The following is a 19,038-nucleotide window of genomic DNA, read 5'->3' on the forward strand; positions in this document are numbered from 1 at the left end:
TTCAGCTTTAAAATGTCATTATAAGAATAATAATATAATACTATATTAAATGGATTCCACAGAAATACTGTTAATATTGTTATTGGAAATATAATGAATTAAAAAAAAGACAAGAACACCACCACCACCAGATCATCTACTAGACAAAGGCAAGAAAACACCCGGGGAAAGATTTATTTTACCATCACCAATTACTGGTACAATTACTGGTAAAACAGAAGATATCTATATGATTGGAATAAACCTTTCACAAACCCAGACAATTCAACCGAGCACATGAGTAAAAGAAAAAAAAAAATAAAAAGACTGCATGCGCTTCAGTAGACCAAGATATAGGCAGCTCAACTTATAAGAGATTTAACTTCTTAGTTTGTCCCAGCATTTTCACCTCCTGTTGGTCTTCTATGGTGGTGAACATCTTCACTGGCCAACAGAAAATGCAGGAGGCAGAAGAATCAGATCCAAACAATGCTCATAGAAAAAAGTAAAGATTTGCAAATCTATTGAGTGGTCTTAATTAAAGTGGTTGTAAACCTCGACATGAATAATGCATATCCCTCTAGAGTGTGTACTTGTCTCTATCCAGAGCACTAAGGCTACGTTTACACTAGCCTTGTGTGCAGGCGGCAGAGAGGCGTTTGGGAAGCGTTTTTACCGCTTCCCAAACGCCTCTGCCAATTCTGCACATTACAGCACATGGTGCTGTTCTAACGGGAGCGTTTGCGTTGCGTCGCGGCAAAACGGACGCCTCTGGACGAGTCAGGAGGCTTTGAAGCCTCCTATTCTCGTCTATGGTGCCGCTCCGCAAACGCCCGGCCGGCGTTTGCGGTGCGGTTGCGGGGCGTTTGCGGAGCGGTAACACCACTCAAACTGCATTATAGGCGTTTGTGGGGCGTTATTAACGCTCGGCAAACGCCTAGCAACCGCCGCTAAACCGCGCATGCGGCGTTTGCAGAGCGTTTGCCGAGCGTTAAAAAACGCTCCGCAAACGCCGGACCAACGCTTGCCAAACGCTATAGGGGCATTTGGCAAGCGTTGGCAAAACAGCCTAGTGTGAACGAGCCCTAAGTGTCATTTCTGTTCCTCTGCCATCATCATGATCACTTCTGACAGGTTTTCCTGACACCAAGAGAAAAATGGTGACAGGGAAGAGCTCAAGCAGATTGACAGCCTCAGTTCTGTTCCTTTGAGCTGTGTGAAAGGGGGGGGGGGTGTCCCTTCCCTCCAATCAGCTCTCAGAGCTCTCCTCACTGATGTTACTTCAGCTCCCCACCCCCTGCTTTCCAGAGATGGGAGATCTTGTTTAAATTCTGCACTTTGAATGGATTTAGAGGACAGACGGCTGTAGATAAACAGGAAAAACTTACGCAAGAGGATAAAGTTAATCTGTGTATCACCTGAGGCCAGTCACTTCACTGGGTGGTTTACAACCACTTTAAGTGCCATCTATGATTACATTTCTGATCAGGTTGTGCTTGGTCCAAGTTGCCTGGCTTTTTGAGAGGTTTACTTGAAAGGGTAACAAAAAAGAAACAAACCTGAGCAAAACATCTTGACACATATGGGAGGAGGATGATAATCCCACCCTTTAGGCATGAAATCTGCAGTTGTCTAATGAGGAATACAGTCAGTCAGTGCCAGATCCGTCCAACCAGCAGTGTCCACTGAATGCAACCCATGCTTGAGAAGGATCTATACACAACTGTGTCTACGGAATGAAGCAATTAAAATCCAATTCCAGACAAGGTTTTCTGTGTTTGTTTTTGGATAGAGCGGAGAAGGGCTGAAATTTTTGTCAGGTTTTCATTGCTGTCTGTAAACCTTCTAAACAAAAGACCAGTTTACTTCCTTCAGACTTTAGCGGGAGTAGAAATTTTCCTGGTATCAATGGGAGTAAACATCGCCACATCTGGTATCACTGGGAGGAATAGTGCTCCAACATTGGTATCATGGGGAGGAATAGAGCCCGATCATTGGTATCATTGGGAGGAATAGTGCCCCATCATTGGTATCATTGTGAGGAATAGTGCGCCATTATTGGTATAATTGTGAGGAATAGTGCACCATCATTGGTATCATTGGGAGGAATAATGCCCCATCATTGGTATCATTGGGAGGAATAATGCCCCATCATTGGTATCATTGTGAGGAATAGTGTACCATCATTGGTATCATTGGGAGGAATAGTGCACCATCATTGGTATCATTGGGAGGAATTGTGCCCCATCATTGGTATCATTGGGAGGAATTGTGCCCCATCATTGGTATCATTGGGAGGAATTGTGCCCCATCATTGGTATCATTGTGAAGAATAGTGCACCATCATTGGTATCACTGGGAGGAATAGTGCGCCATCATTGGTATCACTGGGAGGAATACTGCGCCATATTGGTATCAGTGGAAGGAATAGTGCTCCATCATTGGTATCATTAGAAGGGATAATACCCCATTGTTGGTGTCAGTTGGCAGAATAGTGTCTTATATAAGTAGGAGGAATAGTGCCCTAAGGGCTGGATAAAGGCAAGCAAAGCACCTCATCTGGCCCCCAAGGCACAGTTTGGAGACTACTGCCCTAAAGGATAACTTTTCCCGACTTCCCATCACAAGGTGATGGGAAATCTCTCCAATGAGGACAAAGAGAAAGCTAAAAACATTCTGTGAAGATGAGGAATGATTTGAACTGTTGACAGTCGTTTCATAGCTGTCCATGTCTTGTCACGCTGGTGACATTTGCTCCCCTTATTTCTTCTATGGGTTTATTTCTTCTACGAGTTTCACTGCAACAGGAAGTGAGGGGAAATCTACACATTGAGGTCACAGACAGAAATTTGAACTGCACCTCACTCTATTCCAAAAAAAAATAGAAAACAATTTGCCGGGAATTAAGCTTTAATTTATACCTGAGAAACCAGGCCAGGTCAGTAAAATACAACTTTGACTGGAGAAGACAGCTACGCCTTAACTTGCTAATACAGTAGCTGTTATGAAAGCATTCCATAGACTACCGCCATGTGCAGTTTCATCCAAGTAACAAGCCAGGGGTGTACAAAGGGGTCTAATTCAGGAGCCAGTCAGTCCAAATCAGCAGCCACTAGGCAAATGTAAAGAGCCAGGACACAGGTTTTCAATTACAAGAATGAAACCGAGATACAAATTGTCAAAGCGTATCTGAAACCAAATCTTTTTTGTAGTTTTGGACAGAGCAGTAACAAGTTAGAACCCTCAAATTTGTATTGCCCCTGCTGGGGAGGTTGACCCTCTCTGTCACCAAGACTGAACACAAGAGAAAAATCCAAAACAGAAATAAAGGAATAGCTTAAAATGAGGACATTGGTTCTAGTGACGGCAAAATCTCAATAGCACATGGTAGGCAAAAAAAAAAAACAAACTTAAAGGGGTTTTAACCATTTCCTACTCCATCCAAAAGCTAAAAAAAAATAGTTTTGGCTTTCGATATCCTTTAATCAAACATTTGGTGCACTGGTTTTCTGGCTCCAGGAATGTCCCTGGCTCTGCAATAAAAAAAAATTAAAATTTCTCCTTTGGTCAGAAAAGCTGAGAGCCTACATATTGATACAAGGACACAATAGGAAAACTATGTGAACACTGTATTTGTACCCATCTGTCTTGTATTAAGAGTTCTTTCAGAAAGGGCACACTGGCCAAAACGTTTGGCTGAAGGTGGCATGTCTCCTGTGGGTATACTGGAATGGTCATATAGCAACAAATGTTAACAAGATGTTTTATCCCATATCACAGTAGTGGCAGTTGAGACTGAGGAGGGGGACTGACAGATGCAGTGCAAAAGGGTATAAAAGGTGGGTGTAGGGAAAGGGGGGTGACCGAGTCTCAGATCAGAGTGAAGAATTAGCTTGTGGATTGCACAAAGATCCAAAGTGGATGAAGTGAAGACTTAACTGGGGTTCAGCCTATGTTACCTGTGCCATTATTTTCTTGGCTCCTGCCATGACGATCGGCTTCTAACCATTGGTATAAAACTACATGACAAAACGAAAAAAAAAATGGGATGGGTGAACAGAGAATGAGCATCCTAGAGGTGAGCAAACAAGCAAGGTTAGTAAGAAAGAAATACAAAAACATGAATATGGAAAGAAGGGAAAGAAGAAGGCAAAGCAAACAAATAATAATAACAGCCTTAACAATACCATACTGACATTTTAAAGTGGACCTTTTAGTAACTTTATAAGTCTGTAAATAAATTCCTGGCAGGTTACAATATATAGAAACAGCATAAACAGGGATTCAAAAAAATCTCCACTTTTGATCATTAAAAAACTATGCCAGAGGTCCAGGACAGTGACTTTGCCTAGGATGAGATGATGTCATCAGTTTGCTGCAGGACAGAGGAAGCATTTCCTCAGTCTCCCCTCTGCTAGTGATCTCAGAGTGCAACAATGCAACATTGTAGCAAATCAAAAAGTGAGCGTCCGCAGCAGTACAGGACGTTGATGTCCCTGCAGACCAGACCTATGGGTGGTTTGTCGGGTGAAACCAATGGAGATGGAAAGGATACACACAACTGTCATTTAATGTTTATGAACACTTTAAAAAGGTCCTTCACTAACCTTCATAATAAACCTGTTTCACAATGCACAATGCTATGCAGTGGAGAATTTTCTTGTTAATGAAGGGATTGACTTCACTCAGACTAAGTACTGCCCATCTTCAACCCCTGTAACTAATGAAGTTCTTCAGAGGCCAAAATGGCATCCTCACTAGATATGGAGCAAGAGTGTATGGGGCATATCTTTCAAGTAGACTGAACTTTTACTTTATAAAAAGCTCCTTAAGAAACTTCTGGTCCAAAACTATTTTTGGTTTTAGAAGAACGTGTAAAAGAAAACAAGCAACGCATTTTGAGGTTAAACCCCCTTCTTCAAGCACAACTCCAATCCTCCACTACACTCCACAGTTACTTTGTTTCCCTTAACTTCTGTACCACTGAATTGTAGCATTCTAGGGTGCTGATATCATCAAGAGCAGAGTAGGCTCCATAGCCCTGCTCTAGATGAGAGGATGTAGAGGGACAGTCCACCACTGGATCGTGGGGAAAGCCGTATGCCGAGGAGGGGGGGGGGTGAGCCTTGGACATAGCTACGGTTGTGTGCTGTAAACTCGGGTGCCTTTCCCTGAAGAAGATGTTTAACTCTGAAACACATTGGATATTTTCTGTTTGTATGTATGATGCACACACTTTAAACAAGAAACTAGTAGAAAAGAGCAGTTAGCAACTCATCCGACTACACAAATCAGAAATACAGCAAAAAGAAAAAAAAAAAAAACCAGTAAAATAATTTTGATTTCATGATACAAAAGTTCTATTAGACATGCAGAAAATTCCTACCATAGATCAGCATAAGTGTTTCCCTGTCCCATGGTAGGAATGTGAGAGAAATATGCGATGCAATCTTAACAATGCAACCAACAAATATCGGATTATGACCTCGTCAAGAAGGAATCTTATCGGAGATGTAATTTTAGAAGCTCTCACTAATGGTGTCGGCTCCTTTTTATAGCAGCGCTTAGTACAATTATGTTGGTGACGGGTGAGTCATGCCAACACGTGTACGAGGGAGCAAAAGTACAACGGTGTACAAAAAGACAAAATCGGCAAATTCAAACTCGGTAGCAGGGAACTGAAAGTATTAAAAAAAGGCAAAAGGTTAGGCAGCACATATGGGCAATCTAACACAGCTGTCAGTTGTGGCTTAGTGATAGAAGAGCTGAATAATTCATTGTGAGAGTAACAGAAAACCAGGATCATGGGCTATTTTGAGCCGCTCTCTGTTGTAAGCTGCTCAGTAGAAGTAGTGAATGAACCAATGGTCTCATACGACAGAAACAAACTGGCACATTCGGTGAGGCAGAAAAAAAAAAAAAAACGCCCTGGTGCAGAGAGCAGTAACCTACAGCAACCATATTCTATTCCCCTTGGTGCATGAATGTAATAGGAACTATGCTTTCAACCAGGCACAGATAGGCCAAAACGTACAGAAGATTAAAGTGCATCTAAACCCAACATCAAAAATGTAACATATTGCAGCCTACCAATCCTTAGATGCGGTGGCTGTACTCGTTTTCTATACTTAGATTTATTAAATTTTCTACAAGAACATAAAAATACATGTTGAAACTGCCATAGATCCAATATCCTTGTAACTTTCTTCCCAGTTCTCTTCTGGGGACTACAGAACTACTTCCCACTATGATAGAAATGAGGACATGGGAGATGTTTAGAACTGAAATCAGAGGAGCAGCCTAGAGTATGGTGAGTGAGTGCTGTCACCCTAGGAAAGGCAGCAAGTTATTGGAAGAATCACCAGGTTGATATAAAAAAAAAAAAGTAATGCAGCCATCATATCTAAGGACTGGTAAGCTACAATATATTACACCAGTGGCTGTGTTACACTGCAGTCGCTGTGAATGAAGCAGTGTCAATATGTTGTAATGATACCTTGCACACAGGGGCGGACTAACAACTCATGGAGTCCCCGGGCAATAGTGATCATGGGGCTGTGTCCTTGCCCAAACTCAAAAAAGCCTATGAAAAAAAAGGTACCAGGGGCATCTCATTGTGCCCCCTACTGACCCTGGGCCCTCGGGCAGTGCCCGAGTTTCCAAATGGTCAGTCCGCCCCTGCTTGCACATTTCCTTTTTTTTTTTTCAATTTTACTGAAAATGTAAAAAGGAAAAAAAAATTAAATTTTTCATCATTATGCACAACGAGATGCCATGCAGTCTAGTGCACTGCAACATGCATCCTATCTTCATCATTGGACACCATTCCAGAAAAGTGTGTTAGGCAGTCCATTAAAACCTGTATGAGAGGTCAATGCATGAAAAAAAAAAAAATATAGCTCCTGCTCCGATTTTAAAATGCACAGCAGCACCAAGAGCAATCTCAACTGTGTAATGGGTTGCAATTAATAAAAGGCAATGTACTGAAACAAAATGTATACAGTGGGCTTCAATGTACTACCGTAATACACATTATGATGCACACTATGTGAATGAGCCCAACAAATGACTTAACATATTTTGGATTGATTATTTGTGGTTGGACTAAACCTATCACAAACCTAGGCAACTGAGCATATGCTGAAAACAGTGAATACGAAGCTTATCTTTAGTGAAAACCGTGTGTCAATGTGATCATAAGATAGAAAGACTCAGGCATCTGAAGTTATAGGCAGATGCCAATTTTCCTGCGAAAGTCGAATTTGGCCCAAGCTCCTCCCACTTCTCAAGCTTTTCTATTAGTCAGTAAGACCCCATATCACATTGCATTAGAAATAAAAAAAGGGGAGGAAAAGGGGCATGCTTATAAGGCAAGATGAGTAGGCAGTGCTGGATATAGACTTTGGGGCGGCCTGGTGCACTTCAAGTTCGAAGGGCCCTCAACATAGAAATGACATTATATGGGGGCCCCATGAGTTGTCAGTCCGCCCCTGGCGAGGGAAGAAAACGTTGATTGCACTACACGTTACATATTGTTGCACATGCCAGAGTAAGAGAAATAATTCTAGGGCCATTATTCATGGTTAACTCTAACCTCATGACCTGCAGGGGCTTTTAAAGCATTGCCTATGGAATATATAGGGTACTGAACCGTTTCACAATTTTAAGCTTTGACATGATGGTTATCTACAGTATTTACTGGGTGCAAGCTCATCCTTGTCTTTCCTATAGCTTACCAAAAAATTGGGTAATTGACTGCATTTATGTTCCCTAAAATTAAAGTGATTGTAAGCCTGGGTTCACAGTTGTGCGGTGCATCGCATGTGATTCGCACAGGAACTGTATCGCATTCCTGTGCAAATCACGTGATTTCTGTGCGGTGTAATTTTAGCCATACAATTTGTATGGCTCAAATCGCACCGCAACTGCACCAAAAAAGTGCAGGACCCTTTTTTTGGCTGCAATAGAATCGGAGCATATGAGTGTTCACATCCATGTGATCCGAATCTGCACATCACATTGCGTTTTGCAAACTGATTTTGGGGTGTTAACTGAAAATACACACCCATAGCGGTTTGTATGAACGGGGTGTAATTATGATGCGGTGCAAAAATCGCACAGAAACTGGTGTGAAACCGCATCAGTCTGAACCCGGGCTAAAGGCTTCCTATTAATGAAAGCAAAAAAACCTTCTGTGTGAAGCTCCCCTAGCCCCCCTAATACTTACCTGAGCCTCATCTTGATTCAACAATGTGCACGAGAGCAGTGGCTCTACTGGGTCTCTTGCTCCTCATTGGCTGAGACCGCCATTGGCTCTACTGTCAGTGAGTCAAAGAGGTGAGAGCAGGGGATGGGGCTCAGCTGTGCTCTGTGTGTGAATGAAGTGAGCCTGCTGGGTTGCCCCATAGCAAGCTCCTTGCTATGGGGGCACTCTGCAGTAGGGAGGGGCCAGGAGTGCCGGCGGGGGACCCGAGATGGGGAGGATCAGAGCTGCTCTGTGAAAACCACTGCAAAGAGCAGGTAAGTATGACTTTTTTTTCCCCAAATCTGCCTTTAATATAACTTTTTTAAATATTTAAACTACCACTACTCCTAGATTGTAAGCTCCAAGGAGCAGGGCCCTCGAACCCCTCGTGTATCACACTGTATTGTTACTGTACTGTCACATGTTCTGTCTCCCATTGTAATGTACAGCGCTGAGCGAACTGTTGGCGCTTTATAACTACTGTGTAATAATAATAATAATAATGACAAATAAAAAAGTGAAGTGAAATGAATGATAAATCACATTTGTTCTAATAAATAAGAACACCAGTTAGGTTCTGAGGAAGATGCATCTGATTTTTTTTCCTCCTTTTTTTGACTGTAAGAATACACATTACACAGGTAATTGGAAGCGACGAGTCATCCATCACAATTATGCATCCCACTACAACATTTACAGAGTCTTCCTTCCTGCACTTAGCATCTGCAAAATCCTTAACTGAAGCTGGCCATAGATGGATCGAATTTCAGCTGGTTCAGCAGGCCATCTACAGTAATGGCCAAAAATATTGGCACCCTTGCATTTCTGTCAGATAATGCACCACTTCGCCCAGAAAATTGTTGCAATTACAATTCTTTAGGCATTCTCGTGTTTTTTTCTTTTATTGTATTGGTATGACAAATCTGACAGATTCCACGCAAAACCCCAAAAATGGACTGGACAAAATTATTGGCACCTTCTTAAAATTGTAAGAAATAACTGCATTCCATGTTTGTGATGCTCCTGTAATTTGGAATTAAACTCACCTGTATCAATTAACAGATGTTGACAATATAGAAATCACACCAGCAACCAGTTAAAATGGTGAAAAACTGACTCTACCTTTCTGTTGTGTGTCTCTGTGTGTTACATGGAGTATGGAAAAGAGCAGCAAAGAATTGTCTGAGGATTTGAGAACAAAAACTGTAGAAAAGCATGGACAATCTCAAGGTTACTAGTCCATCTCCAGAGATCTTAATGTTCATGTGTCCATTGTGTGCAACACTGTCAAGACGTTTACAGCCCATGGCACTGTAGCTAATCTCCCTGGACGTGGACCAAAGAGAAAAACTGATCTAAGATTGCAACGACGGATTGTTCAAATGGTGGATAAAGAACCTCAATCAACTTCCAGACAAATTCAAGCTGACCTTCAGGCACAGGGTACAACTGTATCAATTCACACTATACATTGCCATACGAACGAAAAGGAATGCTATAGTAGGAGACCCAGGAGGACCCCACTGCTGACAGAGAAACATAAAAAAGCCAGATTGGAGTTTGACAAAACTTACCTGGGGATGATCCTTTTGGGAGAGTGTGCTGTGGACAGATGAAACAAAATTACAGCTTTTTGGTAAAGCCCATCATTCTACTATTTTCAGAAAACGAAATGGGGCCTTTAAAGAAAAGAATACAGTCCCTACAATCAAACATGGTGGAGGTTCACTGATGTTTTGGGGTTGCTTTGCTGCTTCAGGCACTGGATCTCTTGACCGTGTGCCTGGCATTATGAAATCTGAAGACTACCAAAGAATTCTGGGGTGTAATGTAGGGCCCAGTGTCAGAAAGTTGGATCTCCATCAAAAGTCATGGGTCTTATAGTAGGACAATGACCCAAAGCACAAATCAAAAAGCACCCAAAAATGGTTTAAGAAAAAGCACTGGAGAGTACTGAACTGGCCAGCAAGGAGTCCAGATCTCAAACCCATACAGCACCTGTTGAGAGATCTCAAAACAGCGTTGGGAAATGGAGCCCTTCCAATCCAGTCTGTGAAAAAAAGATTGGTCCACAATTCCAGTAGAAAGGTGTAAGAAACTCATTGATGGTTACAGGAAGCCATTGATTTTAGTTATTTTTTTCCAAGGGGTGTGCTACCAAATATTAAATTTAAGTTGCCAATAATTTTGTCCAGTACATTTTGGGTTTTTGCATGCAATGTGTCAGATTTGTATATTTTTATTAAACAGAAATCTGCACTCTCTTACTATCAAAATAACTACGACCCAAAAGAAAAGTAAAACTTTCACCCTTGAAAGTATAAATACATATAACCACACTCTTCTTTTACACCTAAATATGTCTACATTAAATATAAAATAAATATGCAAAAATAGAACCCAAAAATATATAACACCTAAATAATCCAAAAAAATATAAAATTAGAAATGTCCAAAGTGTCTCTAAAGAAAAGTCTTTCCAAATCCTCAAACCCACTTGTATCCTTCTTCAATCATCCAGAATGAAATTTTCAAAAATCTTTGTGAGCCTCAAAAATATAAACTCATGATAGTGTATTACCCTTAAACTAGAACAAACATGCAAACTTGTGAAAACCGTGTAACATGCCAATTACATAACGTGTACTCACGCGTGAGAAAAAAAAAAAAAAAAAAAACCAGAAATTATTTTAATATAAATCAATCCCTCAATATATAATTAGTGTTGGAGTTCTATTTTTTCACCATTTGAGAGTGATCACGTATGTTGTAGTTTGAAGTTGGAGTGGTCACGATTTTTGATTATCATTAATTATATATTGAGGGATTAATTTATAATAAAATAATTTCTGTTTTTTTTTTTTCTCTCACGAGTGAGTACACGTTATGTAATTGGCATGTTACACGGTTTTCACAAGTTTGCATGTTTGTTCTAGTTTAAGGGTAATACACTATCATGAGTTTATATTTTTGAGGTTCACAAAGATTTTTTAAGATTTCATTCTGGATGATTGAAGAAGGATACAAGTGGATTTGAGGATTTGGAAAGACTTTTCTTTAGAGACACTTTGGACATTTCTAATTTTATATTTTTTTGGTTTTTGGATTATTTAGGTGTTATATATTTTTGGGTTCTATTTTTTCATATTTATTTTATATTTAAGGTAGACATATTTAGGTGTAAAGAAGAGTGTGGTTATATAGATTTGGCTTTTTGTTTCTCCAGAGACTGCATCTATTGAACACGTTATTGTATTGTGACCCAACATATGGCTCGATATAGACTGCCTATAAATGGCTCCATAACAACTTTCAATGCTTTGACCTCCTAAGACACAAATAACGAGCACCTTAGACAGATGGTAGAGCTTATTATTATTATAAAGGGAGGCTTTTCCAACTTTTTGAAAATCCTCCCTGCTCGCAAGAGTTAAGAATTACTCTTCTACATAAGCATAACCGCCGCTTAAAGTAAAGTGTATGTAAACCTTAACAATGAACTTCTCTTATTTGTTCCCTTTTGTTCTATTAAAATATACCAGTGATAGTGTTTTGTTATGTTTGTTCGAGATGTAAAAAAGAAAAAACTGTCAATCCGGCCAGAATGTTTGAGTTTATAACTTAGCTAAATGGTTAGCACCTGGCAGTACTAGAGTCATTGGTTCGAATCCTAACAAAGGCACCACCTGCCTGGAGTTTGCATGTTCTCCCTGTACTTGTGTGCGTTTCTTCTGGGTACTCAGATTTCTTCCCACCTCAAAAGATAAGCTGGTAGGTTAATTAGCTCCTGTCTAAATTGGCCCTACCATGCATGCGAGTTAGGAACCTTAGACTTTCTCCCCCCTGAGGGTTAGGGACTGATGTGAATGTAATATATGTATGTAAAGCGCTGCGTAAATTGATGGCGCTATATAAGTTCCTGTAATAAATAAAATAAACTTCCTGTGCTGCACTGCTATCAGTTATATTGTTCCCAGCTATCTCTAAGGCAGCTTTTCTCAACCAGGGTACCTTCAGGCTTCTTCAGGGGTGTCTTGGCAAAATGCCCAAAAAATGTATACAAGCCAGCAGGTGGATCAATCCTGCCTTTTAGTACAAAAAGCCACAGGTTTTCATGGTGCACTTATAGGACCTTCTAGCTACCAGCATCGTAACAACCAATGACATGATTAGTTGATAAGGAGAACGTTAGGTGCATCCACATCTTTGTTTGGCCCTCCCCTGCCCCTCTCCGTCAGCACTGGGGTCACATTAGCAGAGTGATAGAGAGAAAGTGAGAGAGACACACTGGAATACTAGTCGGTACCAGTGTAGAAAAGTGTATTTACTTTGGAAGAATAAATCACCTCTAATGTTGGGTGTCCTACATGTGTGTAGAATAGTTTTTTCATTTTGGATTGGGGTGCCTTGAGATTGTGCAGAATTTTAAAGGGTGCCTTGAGAAAGGTTGAACAACATTGCTCTAAGGCAGGGGTGTCAAACTGGTGGCCCTCCAGCTGTTGCGAAACTGCAAGTCCCATCATGCCTCTGCCTTTGGGAGTCATGCTTGTAACTCTCAATCTTGCAATGCCTCATGGGACTTGTAGTTTTGCCACAGCTGGAGGGCCACTAGTTTGACACCTGTGCTCTAATGCTCGTTCACACTTGACTTTATTTCTAACTCTTGCCAAACGCCCCTATAGCGTTTGACAGGTGTTAGACAGGCATTTGGGAAGCGTTTTTAACGCTCCCCAAATGCCCTATGTGCAGTTTTGAGGCGGTTGATAGGCGTTTGCCAAGCTTTAAAACCGCACCACAAACGCCTATAATGAAGTTAAATGGTATTAACGCTCCGCAACTGCACCGCAAACACCTGCCAGGCGTTTGCAGAGCTGCACCATAGACTTGAATGGGAGGCTTCAACTCCTCCAGACTGGACATGAGGCGTCAGTTTTGCCGTGATGCAACGCAACGCTAACACTTCAGTGTGAACAGCACTGTGTGCTGCCATGTGCAGAATTTTCATAGGCATTTGAGAAGCGTTAAAAATGCTTCCCAAAAGGGCTGTCTGACACCTGCTGACAAAGCTAGTGTGAACGTAGCCTAAGGTATACATTTCCCTCTAATCTACATCACAGTGAAGAAGAGAGGAATTTTGTAGTCCCGTTCTACAATGACAATGTTGTTCCTCCATAGATACAGTAACGTGAGGAAGCAAAGTCACCCTAGGACAGGAAGTGCTGGGAGGATCACCCGGTGAAAATAAAGAGAAAAAGCCTGCTAAAAGATAACTAATGCAGCCACCACACCTAAGAACTGTAAATGCCACATATTAGATTTTTGTTCTTGGGTTTTAGATTTTCATGTCTTTAGATTCATGTTCCCCCTTTTAGCGGTCGTTCATATCTCAGACAGTGAAAGTTTCTTGAGTTTAGATACTTTTCAACACACATCATTTCCAGCATCCAGCAAATATTGGTGCTCAATAGCCTTGTGAAGGATGGAAAATTCTCCACTTGCTTGACATTCTCAGGGAGAGATCTGCCTAGGCATGGGAAATCAATTTACTCAACCCAGTGTACACTGCGAATAGCCAAGCACTGCAGAATTGTATGTGGAGCTCCATCTCGGTTCTACCCTGTGCAGGTGCTGATGTACATTTGTTATTCTAAACAAGGTCTAGTCACGGCACACTGTTATAGCCAAACTCCCGCCATGCGTAGGAGACGGCTGTGCGGCTGACAAATGACTCACAGCTGCGTTTGTTGGTTTAAATGTAACAGCACGCAGGTGAAGGGATCCAACCGGGACAATCACATCAAAATTACAGGCGGTTACAAAGAGTTTCCTGCAAACAGTGAAGGCACATGGTTTCTGATGGAAACACATTAATGGTTACGTTGCAGTTAATGGGTATTTATGGTTACAATGCTCCCTTGAAGCAATTTACAATGCATTATCCACCTAATATTTCCAGGTACATTAAAATACAAAGCATTTACATACTCTAGCTTGTTTTTAATTCTATTTACATATCGCATACTTGCAAATTATGAAATACGTACCTTAAAACGAGGCCCTCCAGCAGCATGAGGTCACCGCTCACAGAGCTTCCATCTTCACCCGGTCTTTCTTCCAGATTCACGGGCTCCAGCCTTCTGACTGGCTGAGCTGCGATGATGTCACTCCCGCGCATGTGTGCAGGAGTGCCGGGAACGGCGCAAAGCTCTGAAGGAACGACATACGTCACCGGCTACTGATAGCTGGATTATCTCTGAAACGGGGCACATTTAGGAGATATTCATTTCACCTACAGGCAAGGTTTATTGTAGGAAAATATCATTGTAGAGAGTGTGTCATAAAATAGTGCAGCGCATATATCTCTATAACCTCATATATGAATTAAAGCATCCAACCCATGTGATTAAGCAACAATGGTGAATACATTGAATACGACTTTAAAGTCCAGAATGTGTGCTTGATCCGTGCCTTTATAATTTGTTCACACAACAGGTGCTCTTTATTGCCTATATCCACATATATTCCTATAGGTGCTCCTCCATCAGAGACATACATATATATTCTCACCTCCTTTTATGACCCAAATTGTATAGGTCAAATACCGCCTTTCCCTTTTAACTCGGGTAGGTATACTGTATAAATGACTCCACTTTCCTCCTCACTCTGCTGCAAACTGTACCGTCTCCTCTTTATCCCACAAATCCTCCGCATATGGAAACAGAAACGCTGGCCATAGTGTAGTATATAAATATAGCGTGATTTATTAACAAAACAAAGTGCACTCACATTTAAAAGTGTCCTAATGGGACACCACAGTAAAAAAAACCTTGTTATAATGTATTTTCAATGTGTTCAGGAATTTCCAAGATGGCGGCTCATAAAACTTCCTGTTGGAGGAGCACCTATAGGAATATATGTGGATATAAGCAATAAAGAGCACCTGTTGTGTGAACAAATTATAAAGGCACGGATCAAGCACACATTGTGGACTTTTAAGTCGTATTCAATGTATTCACCGTTGTTGCTTAATCACATGGGTTGGATGCTTTAATTCATACATGAGGTTTTAGAGATATATTTGCAGCACTATTTTATGACATATCTTTTGTGTGTGGAAACGCATGTAACTGTCAGCAGCACTGGTATACACAGGAATTTGAGGAATTATTTGTTTCGCTGAAGTTTTATTTGTACACATTGTAGAGAATTTACTACCACTTTAAGGCTATGATCCAGGCTAGCAGCTAAATAAACAGATGACATACATACAGCCTCTCTGCCGCTTTTGATACGGTTGACCATCCCCTCCTCCTCAAAAAACTCCACTCTCTTGGCCTCCGAGACTCTGCTCTCTCCTGGTTCTCCTCCTACCTATCGCAGTGCTCCTTCAGTATTACCTATAACTCTGGCTCCTCCTCTCCACTCCCTCTTTCTGTAGGGGTCCCTCAAGGTTCTGTCCTTGGACCCCTACTCCCCTCCATCTAGATCTCCTCCCTTGGTCACTTGATAAACTCCCATGGCTTTCAGTACAATCTCTATGCTAATGACATGCAAATCTTTCTACCCCTCACCTCACCCCTTCAGTATTGGCATGGATGTCACTCCACTTCCTCAAACTCAATCTTTCCAAACTGAGCTCTTAGTATTCCCCCCAGCCCGTGCCCCCTCCCCTGACTTCTCCATCAAGATCAATAATGCAACCATCAGTCCCTCCCCTCAAGCCAGGGTACTAGGTGTAATCCTAGACTCCCATCTGTCCTTTCAGCCCCAAATCCAATCGCTGTCCAAATCTTGTAGACTTCACCTCCACAACATCTCCAAGATACGCACGTTCTTAACCTTGGAAACCACTAAGCAACTTATCCACTCCCTTGTTATCTCTCACCTTGACTATTGTAACTCCCTCCTCATTGGCCTACCTCATCGCAGGCTATCCCCTCTTCAGTCTATCATGAATGCTGCTGCCAGACTCATCCACCTTACTAACCGTTCCATATCTGCCACCCCTCTCTGCCAATCTCTCCACTGGCTTCCCATTGCCCAGCTGATAAAATTCAAACCATTAACAATAACATATAAAGCCATTTATAACTCTGCCTCAAATTACATCACCAATCTTGTCTCCAAATATCACTCAAACCGTACTCTCCGCTCCTCGCACAACCTCCTGCTTTCTAGCTCCCTTGTCTTCTCCACCCATGCTCATCTCGAGGACTTCTCCAGAGCTTCCCCTATCCTCTGGAACTCTCTAACCCAATTTATCAGACTATCGCCTACTCTGCTCACTTTTAGGTGATCTCTGAAAACCTCTCTCTTCAGGGAAGCCTATCCTGCCCTCAGATAATAATGGAATCTTCTATTCCTACCAGTCCATCCCCCACAGTCACTACCTTCTGTATCACTAGCCCCTCCCTCTTACATTGTAAGCTCCAAGGAGCAGGGCCCTACTAACCCTCTTGTATTGAACTGTATTGTTGCTGTACTGTCTCCCATTGTATTGTAAAGCATTGAGCAAACTGTTGGCGCTATATAAATCCTGTATAATAATAATAATAATAATAATATATGGGAGCAGCTTTATCTGCCAATACATTTATATTTCTGTCCATCCAGTTCCATGTGTCAACTTATGTCAACTTATCAAATATGTAAACCCAACATTCATGTTCCTGATGTGTGCCTGCTGTACCATGTGCTTGTATGAAAAATTAACCTTTTTTCCTTTTGTATTGCTTCCTTTGTGTGATATCTCTGATGTTCCTGTTAGTTCCTGTGGTTTCCTATTGAAGACTACACTAGGAATGAGAACACACCTGTGCACAATTCTCTAGCTGTGCTGGTAACTCCTCCAATGATCAAAATTCTGCTGACATCTCAATTCCCCCCCCCCCTCCCAACGCACAGCCATTCCCTGGGCAGATCAGCATGCTGTGGTTTCTCCTACAATAGCTCCTATACAGCTGAGAACAGAGGGAATGTGATCGCTTATAAAAAAAAGGTGTATATCATTTGTTTTATACCTATGCACAATTGTTTTGCCTTGCCTCATTTCGATTTTAAATTGAATGGATTGTTTTACAAGGTAAGTGTTTACAATCACTTTAAGTCTTTTACATCTGCCTGAAGTTCAGATAAACTAAGGTAACATTTAAAAAAAGGAAGGTTGTATGTACACTAGTTTCTAATGAAGGTAAAATTAGAACTGGAAATTGAAGAAGTGAGAAATGCAACTAAATTAACGACTTTCAGGTACAATTATCTGCACATCTGCAACTGTCGCGTTATGTTTGTGTCAAACGAAGATAACAAAACTGACCGCATACATAACAATTGTCATTCTCCTGTGACTGCTGCCTGTTTGCCTTGGCAGTGACTGTTGCAGGATTATAGACCAGTGATCCAGCACTGATCCACCACCACCAACCTGTGCATAGCTGTCAACAAGCCACCACAATCTTCTGTAGCCTGAGCAAAAACAGCCCTGAACCACCAATGGCACATGTACACACATGAAGCAGGCAGCAATATGGACACATGAAGAAGGATCCTCCCAGTTTGCAGTGCGGAAGATAGAACACTCAGGACTCAGGATGTGGCCATGCGTTTGGGTAAGTATTTGGGGCTTGTACAGAAGGCTTTTGAAAAAATTGCTTGGAGAATATTTGTTTAAAATGTAATCAGTCCATAAAATACTGCTCTGTGCGCCAATTCTCCCTAAGGAATCATACCGATTCCATGCAAAGTGGAAATTGTATCCAAGATCCAGAAGATGCAAGGGTTGAGTGTTACACACTTATATCTGTGAAGACCTTCATCTATCCAGGTCATGGTGTCACTAGTAGTTGTCACATTCAACTTTGCTTATTCTCTAATGTGGACGAGGATTTGCCACTTCTTCAGTTCCAATGAGTGTTCGGAACATACCCCACCATTTATATCCACATTGGCAATTCAATCACCCGCATCCACTCACCCATAACATTCTTGGACAATCCCTACCTGCCTTGACACCATAGTAAATGGATTAAAGAATATCACTCTCCATGGGCACCTTTCCCTCCCCACTCAAACATACACTGGGTACCCCCATTCTCAAAAAACCCTCGCTGGACTCCACCTGTTTGAATAACTTAAGACCCATCTCCCTGCTCCCGTTTGCCTCCAAGCTTCTCGAGCGCCTTGTTCACAACCGTATGAACTGCTACCTCACTGACAACAACCTTCTTGATCCCTGACAATCTGGCTTCCGCCCACAACATTCCACAGAAACTGCCCTACTAAAACTCACAAATTACCTACTAACTGCTAAAACCAACGGCCCTTACTCCATACTCTTACTGCTGGACCTTTCCGCTGCCTTTGACACAGTCGACCATCTGCTCCTCCTCAGTAAACTCCACTCCATCGGCCTCCGTGACTCTGCTCTCTCCTGGTTCTCCTCTTACCTTTCTCAGCGCACTTTCAGTGTCACATACAACTCCTCCTCTTCCCCTTTCTGTTGGGGTACCCCAAGGTTCTGTTCTTGGGCCCCTCCTTTTCTCTCTCTATACCTCCTCCCCTGGGCCAACTGATAACCTCCCATGGTTTCCAATACCACCTCTATGCTGATGACACCCAAATCTATCTCTCCACTCCCCAGCTCACCCCCTCAATCTCCTCACGTATCACAAATCTACTAAGTGACATATCAGCATGGATGTCACATCACTACCTCAAACTCAATCTTTCAAAAACTGAACTTGTAATATTTCCTCCTCCCCGATCCTCCACTCATGACTTTACCATTAAGATCAACAGCACAACCATTGGTCCTT

At 41.8% G+C, this 19,038-nt stretch overlaps 1 protein-coding gene across 2 annotated transcripts in view; it reads right to left on the minus strand.

Moving 5' to 3' along the window:
- DENND5B (DENN domain containing 5B) overlaps nt 1-19,038 on the minus strand; it is a 160,873-nt gene that overhangs the window by 99,995 nt on the left and 41,840 nt on the right. Inside the window, exon 2 of one of the 2 annotated variants that reach the window (XM_089680731.1) lies at nt 3,939-3,998. The exons of the other annotated variant lie outside the window; for it this stretch is intronic. Within the exon in view, the coding sequence (XP_089536857.1) occupies nt 3,939-3,998 (60 nt within the window). The remainder of the gene's footprint in view (nt 1-3,938; nt 3,999-19,038) is intronic. 2 annotated transcript variants of the gene reach the window in all.

The sequence above is a fragment of the Staurois parvus genome, unplaced genomic scaffold, assembly GCF_062004578.1.
Source record: "Staurois parvus isolate SC_StPar_1 unplaced genomic scaffold, SC_StPar_1.0 ptg000249l, whole genome shotgun sequence".
Taxonomy (NCBI): Eukaryota; Metazoa; Chordata; class Amphibia; order Anura; family Ranidae; genus Staurois; species Staurois parvus.